Here is an 11,263-nt window from a genome sequence, read left to right as displayed (position 1 = left end):
GGTTCGCCATATGATTAAGCCGTCTTATCGGCTCTTCTCTCTTCCGAGATAAATATGTAAATCTCAAGATATCTAAAACGAAATACCTATATGAGCGGCGCAAAATGGTAATAAATCTTGTTGCTTGAATTAGTGAGGTTTGTATCATATATGCAAGGTTAAACAGCCTGTTCAACAAGCCCAGTTCCATCACACGCTCGCTCATACAAAAGCACCCTCGCGTTACTAAGAACACAAATAAAGCCACAGAACAAAACATTATTCGTTTGATGTTTGCGTAGGGGCCAAAGAAGTATCGACTAAATTTCATTGGTAACATGCGTGGAAAAATGAACATCGAGATACAAATTAGGTCCAGACTGATAGTTTTGACTTTGTTTATCAAGCTTTTGTTTTCTTTGCTCATCCAGACGTGATTTTTCGACAAAATATTCGCAGGATTGGTGTAACACTGTTTACACAGATGTACGGACGACGTTTTTTTCATTTTTGACAAATGGCATTTGGCTCCCGCCCACAAACCGATTCATATTGTGTCGTTTTTGACACGTGACCTGCTTCCGCGGGATGATACAATTTATCATATACGAGAATGACATGAACAAAAACATAAAAGAGAGTAATTTTGAAAGAATATATCATAAAAATAAAATTGTTGAATTGGGGGATCGCAATTTTTTGCATTTTACAAGTGAAATTACTTACAATATTTATTTATATTATATTATATTTCAATATGTATAATACGAAAAGAAATAGATATATCATGAGTATACAGGTAACATCAAAAATATGTTGTATTGGGGGATAACAAATAACTGTTGTATGGCATGTGAAAGTACTTCGAAGCAAGTACTTAGAAACCAATAGCTTTTTCAATTTTACACTCGATATATTACAATAATTATCTGACATTGAAAATAATATGTCATATAATGTATATAATCTCACTTACCAAAAATGGTAGACTGTTAATCTCGTTTACGAGAAGAAATGTCAACTTTTTGACAATTTCATGGAATCAATACCACAAATAAATACTACGCTTCACAGAGCAGAATATTCCCACCGATTCTGCGCATGACGATCGTCAATGTTAGACTCTTAAAATAGCTACTAAAAAATCTAGCCTAGTTCAAACATGGACCAAATAACCTGCAAATAACACACACGCTGTTTTATAGTCTGATGAAAAGCATGCGATACCAGCGCCAATAAGACGTCATATATGACGATAATTCGAAAATCTACAGGAATTTTTATAGTATTCACTCCTTGAAATAATCGAAAACTAAACGGAAAAGGAAATTTGAAAAGCATGTTCATATCAACGCTCCGCTTCAATAAAAGACTGAAGTGGGTAGATTCAAGTGGAAAAATATTAATTAATTGTCCATGTTGATACTACATTATCGAAATATATTATCGACATACTGGTGAAATACTGACATTGAAACACAACGACAATATATTACTGTAACTTTTCGTCTGGCCAAAATCAGACTTCCGCAGAAAAGCAGTTTACAACCACTTGAATTACATATTATGGTATTTTTATTCCTGCTACAGCATCCTTGCATTATACACATACGGATACACTAGCGCAAAGGCATTGAGAAAGGATTGGAAATTAGTCTCTCGCAACCTAATAGATATAGAAAAACAATATTGGAACATATTACATTTTGAAACTTTTCGGAATGGTTAATTCCTTCGTATCGAATTTTTCTGTAACTCAAACAACGGTTTTCTATAACAACAAGCAATATGCCAAATGACGTTTTAAAGACATCCAGATCGGTAAATTTGGAAATTTCCCATCTTTCGCACTTTCGACAGTATCTATACATATCATAATAAACGTTCTAATAAGAAAAAGGAAGTTGAAGTCCAGGCAAGAAATAACCTTCGCTTTGGGATATTCTATCAATCTATAATGATTGGGATTCTGGAAAATCAAAATGGCGTCAAATTCTATTCGATTTCAGGAAGAACGTGGGTTTTATCGCATACGAAACGATGAAAGATAAACCAATTGTTGCATGACAATACAATTATTTGCCTTGGATCAATCCACAGAGGAAAGGCGCGAAAAACTAACCAAACATTACCGTTATGGTTGTCTGGCAACCTATTTTTGAATAAAAACATTTGTGTTGTGTGCCTGTGACCTAACACTGTATAAGTTTTGTCATACATTTCATTTGCTTTTGGTAACAAAGACCGTTCGTCAACGCTTCATTCTTCACAACAAACCCCCTTTCCAGGTGTCACGTGATCGATCCTGTATAAGGTAGATTTCGTAGATGAAAACCGTATTGTATTCTTCACCAATACTTGGTAAAGAATAATCCACCAATATTATATTGACAGACAATTGGCTAAGTTAGCGAAACGCGTCATTGGTTTTCAATATGACGTGATAATAGAACATGTATTAAAACTTCCGGGTCAATGAATCTTAGATTCCACTGACTTAGAAAGAAATATCACGTGGTGTGAATCGCATTGTTCCTACATTGCGTAACAACGTGAATTTATTTTTAATTACTAGAAAATTCGTAGCAACATCGATATTTCGTATTGGCCAGCTGCGGTATCTTTAATAGATATAAAATTATTGATTTGGTTATGTTTATTGCAAGGTTAAACTAATGAAGTAAATTCCAATCCCCGACTGTTCTTACTTACACAATACCGAGAAAAAATATTGCTGAGACATTTATAACAGGAAGCATGAATAAATCGAAAATATTATTCAGAACATAACATTTAAAGAATAACGTCTTGAAAATATAAACATTACAAATAATTCAAGGCTAAAATATCGTTTATCAGCAAATAAAGCAATTTGGTAAAATTACATTTTCTCGACAAAATTTTATTCCGTTTAAATGTTATCCGACCTTTCAATTCGATTCGTGTAATTTTATGACACCTGTTACAAATGCCAGCATGTGATGAAAGAATTTTTACAAATGTTGCACGAAGATCGCTTAAACTAATATAAATAATATTTGAAAGAGTAATGAGCCATTACTTTCTATCAGCAAGCGGAAGACGCGCCTGCCGAAACCGGATCTCTTTTTAAAATTATTCCATTTTAAAAAACATATTATTTTTCATTAGGCCTATTCTACATAGATGTAAAAAAATCAAAATTTTACTAGGAAAAAGTTGAAAATCCGTAATAACTTTATACAACATATATATTAATATAATTATAAAAATATGATCAAAAATATGAAGTATTGTTTCATTATGGGGTTCTCACGATATAACTGAAATGGGTAACTTTATTCGGCGCTCCAGAAGTGTGTGTACCGATGTGGATGTAACTAATTTCGTTTGCCTATTTTACTTCAAGTTGTGTAAAGGGACTGAAACCTATGGGCAGGGGGTATATTCACTTGACTAACACAGACAGTCCCCGAACTCTTAATAGAACTAAAATAAGGAAAATCGGAATAAATTATTCTAAATTATGGCCTAACCCTAACCTGGTACACACACTACGGCGGTACCCCTTTTTCAGACTTACAGCATGTACTAAATTAATGAAAATGACTGTTATATATGCTATTGCACAATTCAAATTGGCCGATCGGGGCATTTGTCTTCTATTCAAAACAAATAAATGTATTGTACTCGGAATGATCAAAAAGTATCAATTCTTTTTATAGTCATCTATTCAATGGCTTTTATTGCACTACCAGCGTGCAAGGGCACGCGACAGAAGTTTTTAAAGCTTTCAACCCTTGCTTATTTTGATGCGCTTCACGGAGAAATCGAAAGAAAGACTTTTAGCCTAACCCGATGATACTTTGAAGTTTTGTTTCACATTTTGCTTTTATTTTACTTTCAAAAAGCAAAAAATTACAATGAAAGTTTTTATTTTATATACATTTCTGGATACTCCCGTAGTACGTGTACCAGGTTGGGGTTAGGGCAAAATTTTATTCCAAGTTTCCTTCGTTTAGTTTTATTATGAGTTAGGGGACTGTCTGTGTTAGCCAAGTGAATATACCCCCTTCCCACCCATAGGTTTGAGTTCTTTTACACAACTTGGTGTAAAGTAAGTGAACAAAATTAGTTATCTCCATATTGGTACATACGCTCCTGGGTCGCCCTTCCTGCTGTCATCGTTGTCATTTTTATAAAAGAAATCATGTGCAAGACTATCGGCGTAATCATAGCCGATACTTTTCAGTTTGTTTTAGTCTTGTCCAGTCCTTTAATCCTCTCTTGTCCTGTGATGAAATGAGGACGTCTATAAGCATTTCTGAAAACAAAATGCAAAAAAATAATAAGCAGATTCAAATAAATATTCCGGTGAGAACTAGGCCGTTGTTGAATGAAGGTAAGTAAAACTACAAAGATTGAAAGATACGAAAAACCCTTACGAAAAGGCCGAAGAAAAAGAACGTTATTGGAAACGTTGAGTTAAAACAACTCTGCCTGGTGTAATATACAGCAGTAAGATTTGAATATTATGGATATTCACCTCTCAAAGATCCGATTTTCGGAATTGTCATATTTATACACATCAAGCCATTTTATTGAATTTTGTAAATGTTCAAAAAAAATGGAGCTTTAACGACAACTTGCGGATACCAAGACACAATAGTTGGATCAGAATGTTACACAGCACTAAGGCACCGGCTAAAAGCGATCATAAGAAACAGAATCGATTTCACAGGTAATAGTTCGAAAAGTAAATACTTTTACTAATAATTCAGTCATTTTCATATAAAATAAACCCATAAATCAAATATTCACGTTTGTAATTGGAACACCACATACGAAGTCTGGTGGGTTTTTAGAAAAAAATATTTATTTTTTGTGTTACAATCAACGTGTATCCCGGAATAGGTGCTGTCGACAATTATTTGGTTGGGATGCTAGAATGCACAATCCAATTTGGAAGTTCAGTTACAAATGCACATTGCACAATACCAGATTTACTGTACACACTCCCCAGATAGCACAACTACGTCGGAACAACCATGGCCGAACGTTGTTCGAACCACCGGCCCAATAATGGCGAACAACCATGTTCCAGCGAAGATTTGGCCGCTGGGCCAACGTCGGTCCTTTCGCTGTAATGCAACCGTGGCAAATGGTCGGGCCAACGTAGGCGATACGTTGTAACACAATCGTGAAATATGGCCGGTCCAACGTTGGCGATACGTTGTAACACAATCGTGACATATGGACGGGCCTACGTAGGTGACACGTTGTAATACAATCGTGGCACATGGTCGGGCCAAGTTAGGCGATGTGTTGTACAGACAGGGTATGGATCTATACTACATAGAAATTTCCCACTAATCTAACATTATTTATATAATAAAAAACAAAAGATAAAAAACAAGAACAAAATGTCTTTATTTTACAAATATGTATACATGTAATAAAATTAATCGGAGTTCGTTGCCAGATCATCCAGAGCTGAAAAATATTAAAATTCTGTGTTAAATTGCAGTATTAGCAAATTACAGCACCAGAGTTCAAAGCCTAGTCTGAATGACTGCATCCCAACAAATTTTCAGAGTAGGAATCTTAAGCCAAGTTTCTGCAGTCGCAAATGTGTGAGTGAAGCTTACATTGACAAGACAATAATAATTGAGAAATACAGAAATTCTTGATTCCGCAAGGGGGGCGTAGACAATGTTTTGAGGGGAATATTTGTTGGAGGGAATAATGATGATTTGAGATTTTATCTGACTAAAATGATGATGATGATGTAAAAAGTACTGTACGGGAGCGATGATACAAATAAGTTCGAAAACCACTGTTCGCCATTATGCACCAAACTCTGGCAACATTGGATTGGCAATTTGGCACTTGACTCTAACCATAATCAGCTTGGCGATATCTCCTTAATAAATATTTTTCTATACTGTTCACTTTTGTATACAAAATCTACATTCAATTTCTTTACTGTTCACAGTTGTTTATAAAATCATTATTCAATTTGACAATCATAATGATAAAAATGAATGGTGTGGCAACTGGCAAGTACATTTTGTTTACTACCAAACTTATCTAAATTTTCTCGCCTGTTTTTATTTTATTATATCTCTGTTGTTGTTGTGTGTGAGTAACTTAATTTAATTCATGAACACGATAGGCATCTTTTTGGCAAAATCTTATATTCTTTACGTTCAATCTTAATTAAGGTTTTGTTTTCACTCCAGATTGTCAGATTCTATTTGATCAACTTTTGTTCATTTCCCTTATGAATTATCTTAAGCTGATTTGGAGTCAAAATAATCTTATACTTATAAAATAGAAGAGGGTAGACCAGAGGAAGATGGTGGTACAATATGATAAACATATTACATACGTACCTTTAATAGCAGAAACTAAGGGCGTCCCACTCACTCCTTATCCACCGCGTCCTGCACAGTTGAAAGAGCGGGAGAGTAAATTTGTTATAACTGAGCTCATGATTCTCCAATCCAGTCTTTCTCGGAGCAACCTCCAAGACTTGACAAATATCTTATCTGGAATGAGTAAATAAGCACAATTATAAGAATACATCTAATGAAAAGGTTTTCATCCGTTGCAAAAGCTGTTAAATTATCGCGAGTATCTACTCTAAAATATACACATATGTGTTTTGTCCACATCCCATTCGTATAAAAGTGAACAATTTTAATATTGCAATCAGATCGTATTTAGACATTTAAATAATCTTCCTTGAACACGAAGCGAAAATATTGGGCATATTGTATTTCATACATAAATTCGAAGCGCTTCATGCAGTCAAAAACAAAACGACAAAAAATAAAAGGCACTCAATAAGATGAGACCCAGCAAGGGTATTTTCACCTATTTTACATTCATGTTCTGTTTGGCTTTCCAATTAATTATGGAGTATCTGCAATATTTTAACATTGTACTAAAACTAAACAAATATTCTGAATCTCAGAGATTTATACATTGTGGTCTTCATACGATGGCATGTGTTGCCGGTCAGCGAACTCTTAAATTAATTTTGCTTTCCCGCTGGCCGCTGGGGTAAAAAGGTTGGGAACCACTGAACTTAAGTACAAGTACAACCACGTTGCACTAATGCCCCGCAAACTTACAGTTGATTTTCATCAGAATGATTGAATAGAATAAATTGATTTTTAATGTTTTCTCGTTGTGGGGTCACAAGTATCTGTAGTCTGTGATTTTACAAAAATTGGGGTCGCGGAAAAAAAAGTTTGGGTACCACTGCCGTAAAGTGTATGTAATCAGCCTATAAAAGTATTCAAATTACGAGCGATTTTTTCATCCTTGAATGTTTTCTGGATCAAAATGTAATCAGACAATGAATTGACAATGAATTTCATCAATTCCTTTATGTCCGAGTCCACACTATAATCAGTGGAAAGTTGCAGATGCCGTAGCTTGTAGCATAAGAGTTTCTACCGCCTGTCCCAACAATTTTTCCATGGACTGGATTGGAGCATGGCTTGATCTCTGAAAATCAAGTTAGTGTTACACAATATATAGTACATGATTGTCTTTCAGATGATAAACGTGAACGAATGGCCTATACTAATTACCAGAATATAAATTTTTCATTAATATTAGTTACCGTATTTTCCGACGAATAAGACGAGGCCTGTTTTTAAGCCTGAAAAAATGGGTTTTTGCATATAACCGGCCGATGAGTCGGGGTAGTATAATCGCATCAACGTCGGGAATCTCAAATTACCATGCAATGCCTTTCGAGCGGTCGCCGCGTTTGCGCATTGGTTAAAATAGCCTATGACTTTTTTTTGTAGCGTAATATTCAGTCCATATATGATAATGCAAATATGATAATCACAGCATTGAAATTTCAGATTCACAGCACGAGAATGTCGATTTAATTAAACTAACCTGATGAGGACGTGGGGGATGCTATCGCCGAAGGTATTTTATTGTCCGGGTTCAATAATAGGGCAACAAAAAAATGAAAATGATCATACTCGCCTAATAAGACGACCCCCCCCCCAAAATCAGGCTAAAAATTTGGGTCTAGAAAAGCGACTTATTCGCCGGAAAATACGGTATTAACCACATGATGTTGTACTAGGTAATTATTCAACCGATATATCTAGCTATTGTGCAATATTTTATGGCACAGGTATGCAAGGAGCTACTATCAAACTATAAAACAAAAACACCTGTTTTGGGCATTGTCCGCATTGAAACATTGAGATGCTTGAAATGACACAGTGTATGATTGCGTGAAAGAGGGAATTGAAGCAGGTGAATTTTCCAGTCCATTGTCATAGGGCCTATTATAAAAATGGTATATATCATTAAACTTACAATGGTAATATTGACACTTGACAGAATATCTAATCGGTAATAATTATTTAGAACCGGAAAAAAATGGATATTACACAAAATATGTCCAAATATTTGTAAAGGATGTGTCGTATAATACTTCATGCTTTTAGAGTCGCTGGGCATTGCAGAGTTGCATGCACATTTGGCAGTCATTGTACAGAGTGGGCTTCCCCCCAATCGCCCGAATCTTTTTTGCTAGCGGTCTACTTTCCAATAATAACACTTAATTAAGGTTGGTTGGGTAAGATTACATAGCATACATACTGAAAATAAATCATATTAATATAAATGATTACCCAATATAATTCTATTGAATTTTAAAACAAAATAGATATTATTCAAAAATCAGTAATTTATTTCTCAACAAAGCTGAAAATATGAAATAGAGCAGGGTTGGACAAAGTTCTCGGACCTCGGACAAAAATTAAAAAAAAAATTTAAAGTGTTACAAAAACAAAAAGGGAAAACAATAATCCTTCAGCTATTTTTTACCCAAAAACATTAAATTTTAGTTTCAGTTTGATTGTGGCAATTGTTAAAACATATTTTAGATTTCAGCCAATTGAGATCTGTATTTAGATTTGTTGAAATTCATCAGACAGAAGGTTCACAAATGTACAACTATTCAGATTACTGGATTAAGTCGTTCAACGGGTTGGATTTGGGCTGCGGAAATGTTTGCACTTATACAAATAAAGTAAATATAAAAAATCATATCCAGGGATGAAGGACCAATACCGGTATCGGTACTCGATAACGAATACTGGTAAATAAGAGATGGCAACCTCAGAAAGTTTAACAAAAAAATGTGCCAAAAGACCAAGTACGGTACCGGTACCGGTAATGTACTGTACGGTACTTCATCTCGTTCTGTCGTTACCGGTACCTACGGTGTCCAGGATAAATATGTAACTTTTACCGGTACCGGTAACTACCATAGGTACCGGTACTCGATAACGAATACTGGTAAATGAGAGATGGCAACCTAAAAAAGTTTAACAAAAAAATGCCAAAAGACCAAGCACGGTACCGGTACCGTACCTCATCTCGTTCTGCCGTTACCGGTACCGGTACCTACGGTGTCCAGGGATAAATATGTAACTTTTACCGGTATGGTACCCTATCACCCTTATGAACCGTGACCTGACAACGCACTTAGGGTACCGGTACCATGAGATTAACTTACACGGTTACAACTAGGCTATCTCTACTTTCGCCATTCTACTATGAAAGCATTAAAAGTTCAATGTCACTGTCCCATCCACGGCAAAAATCTCGTAACAGGCTATCGATCACGAGTACCGCCAAAATGAATGGCGACCTCATGTGCTATATTCGAATCGCGCGCGCATTTCTTCGCATAATGGAGTGTTTCGTTGAAGGCCAATCATGGCCTTTCCATGGTAAATGGTTGTAAAACCGCGTACAACGGTTGCCGGCGGATTATAACGTTGGCCCAACGTAGTTGTGCTATATGGGTCGCCACGCCACAAATATATGTGATTTTAATAAATTAAACATGTACCAGGGAGTCAAAATGAAGCAGGGCAAACGAAATCGTAGAGGAGAGTATTCTTTCGACCCCAACAAACAAAGAAAGTGACGCAACAGCTCAACAGCTCCCTCTTTCGGTTATCGAGTTGGAAACTTCATTAGAATTTTTATTCTATAAATCAGCCAACATGGTGTAAAAGTATCGGTACCCCATAGTGTGTGTACCAGGTTAGGGTTAGGGCATAATTTATTCCGATTTTCTTTATTACGAGTTCGGGGACTGTCTGTGTTAGCCAAGTGAATATAACCCTTTCCCAAATCCTTTACACAACTAGATGTAAAGTAGGCGAACAAAATTAGTTACTCCCATATTGGTACACATACTTCAGGAGTAGCACCAAAGGATCTGCATTATCCACTTTAACACTCATCGACGTTTTTGACTTATGTTGATACTAACTACACGCAGCGTTACGCTTCGAAACCACATGCAAAATCATTCGACTCAGTCCATCCAAAGAGATTCAAAGTACGATTACTTTGCAATGAATACCAGCACATCACGGTAAATTCAACTAAATAGCCGAGGTGTGGGCAAATTACGGCGCGCAGGCCGGACCCGGCCCACCGAAGTGTTTTATTCGACCCAATTGTTCCTGTTGAAATTACAACTATATTTTTTATAGATATAAATTTCTGTTGAAAATATCAACCTGAACATAATGTGCAAAAAGTGCCGCATATATCTCAAATTCACTCATCCGAGTTATTGTTCCGAAGTATGAAGACTAACAAAAGCAGATCTCCACTAACGTATTCAAAACTACGAGCGGTCTAGGGTCAGCGCAAGCAGCTTCGAATCCTGATTTAAACAAGCTTTAGGAGGCATGCAGTAGACTACTTCAGTTCCATTATTTATTGTACCTCCTGGTACAATAGACGTTTGTTAAACGTAAGCTGTTACGCTAGTTTTTTTGTAGATAAACTGTTTGAGAATTTTTTTTTCTAAAATTTGAGAAAATACATTGGATAAGAGATGATACATACCATAATATCTATGTATCCATCTAAGGCAGCGGTTCCTAACCTGGGCCCTTGACCCCTCAAGGGGATCACAGAGCAGTTGTATGGGGTCTCAATACCAGGCGCCAAATCGTTTTGATGTCATTTCATTTGCCATCTCATCTCTAAACCAGAAAATTCCCCGTTTTTTCTAGTTTCATTGCTTGACAAGGTTATTTTCACAGGGGGTTTTCACTTTGTTTATGAATTGTTTGAACATAATGGGATTTGAAATTTACTGACCAAAATACTACTATAAATACCACTGGAATGATGAAAATGAAAGCTAAAAGCCTTCGGAAGGGGGCCACTAGCCATAAAAGGTTGAGACTGACCACTGATATGGGGCATGTAGCCTATAGGATATTGG

The 11,263-nt window shown here is 35.9% G+C and overlaps 1 protein-coding gene across 4 annotated transcripts; it reads right to left on the bottom strand.

Moving 5' to 3' along the window:
* Positions 1–5,375: 5,375 nt before the first annotated feature.
* On the bottom strand, positions 5,376–9,604 carry LOC120345086 (uncharacterized). Of its 4 annotated transcripts, none has more exons than XR_013475427.1 (5): positions 9,524–9,542; positions 8,169–8,282; positions 7,274–7,476; positions 6,354–6,509; positions 5,376–5,451 (listed from the first exon to the last, which is right to left on the bottom strand). XR_013475427.1 is itself a non-coding variant. In XM_078112854.1 (5 exons), the coding sequence occupies exons 1-3, from the start codon at positions 9,381–9,383 to the stop codon at positions 7,422–7,424; spliced, it is 174 nt and encodes a 57-aa protein (XP_077968980.1). In that variant the 5' UTR covers positions 9,384–9,604; the 3' UTR covers positions 5,376–5,451; positions 6,354–6,509; positions 7,274–7,421. The 4 variants fall into 4 exon arrangements, 2 of the variants coding, with proteins under 2 accessions (XP_077968980.1, XP_077968979.1); XR_013475426.1 differs by lacking the exon at positions 9,524–9,542 and adding an exon at positions 8,391–8,436; XM_078112854.1 differs by having other exon boundaries at positions 9,379–9,604.
* Positions 9,605–11,263: the final 1,659 nt, after the last annotated feature.

This window comes from Styela clava, chromosome 5, assembly GCF_964204865.1.
Source record: "Styela clava chromosome 5, kaStyClav1.hap1.2, whole genome shotgun sequence".
In the NCBI taxonomy this organism is placed as follows: domain Eukaryota; kingdom Metazoa; phylum Chordata; class Ascidiacea; order Stolidobranchia; family Styelidae; genus Styela; species Styela clava.
This window is presented reverse-complemented; position numbering and strand designations above follow the sequence as displayed.

Bases quoted from the DNA above. Each gene is read 5' to 3' on its own strand.
- LOC120345086 (XM_078112853.1), bottom strand. From the start codon at position 8,490: ATGACTGCCAAATGTGCATGCAACTCTGCAATGCCCAGCGACTCTAAA. The intron at 8,283-8,390 runs GTAATATCCATT...TTTTTATAATAG, and splicing joins AATATTTGGACATATTTTGT to GCCCTATGACAATGGACTGG. The intron at 6,510-8,168 runs GTGTTTTTGTTT...TACTCATTCCAG, and splicing joins GCGGACAATGCCCAAAACAG to ATAAGATATTTGTCAAGTCT.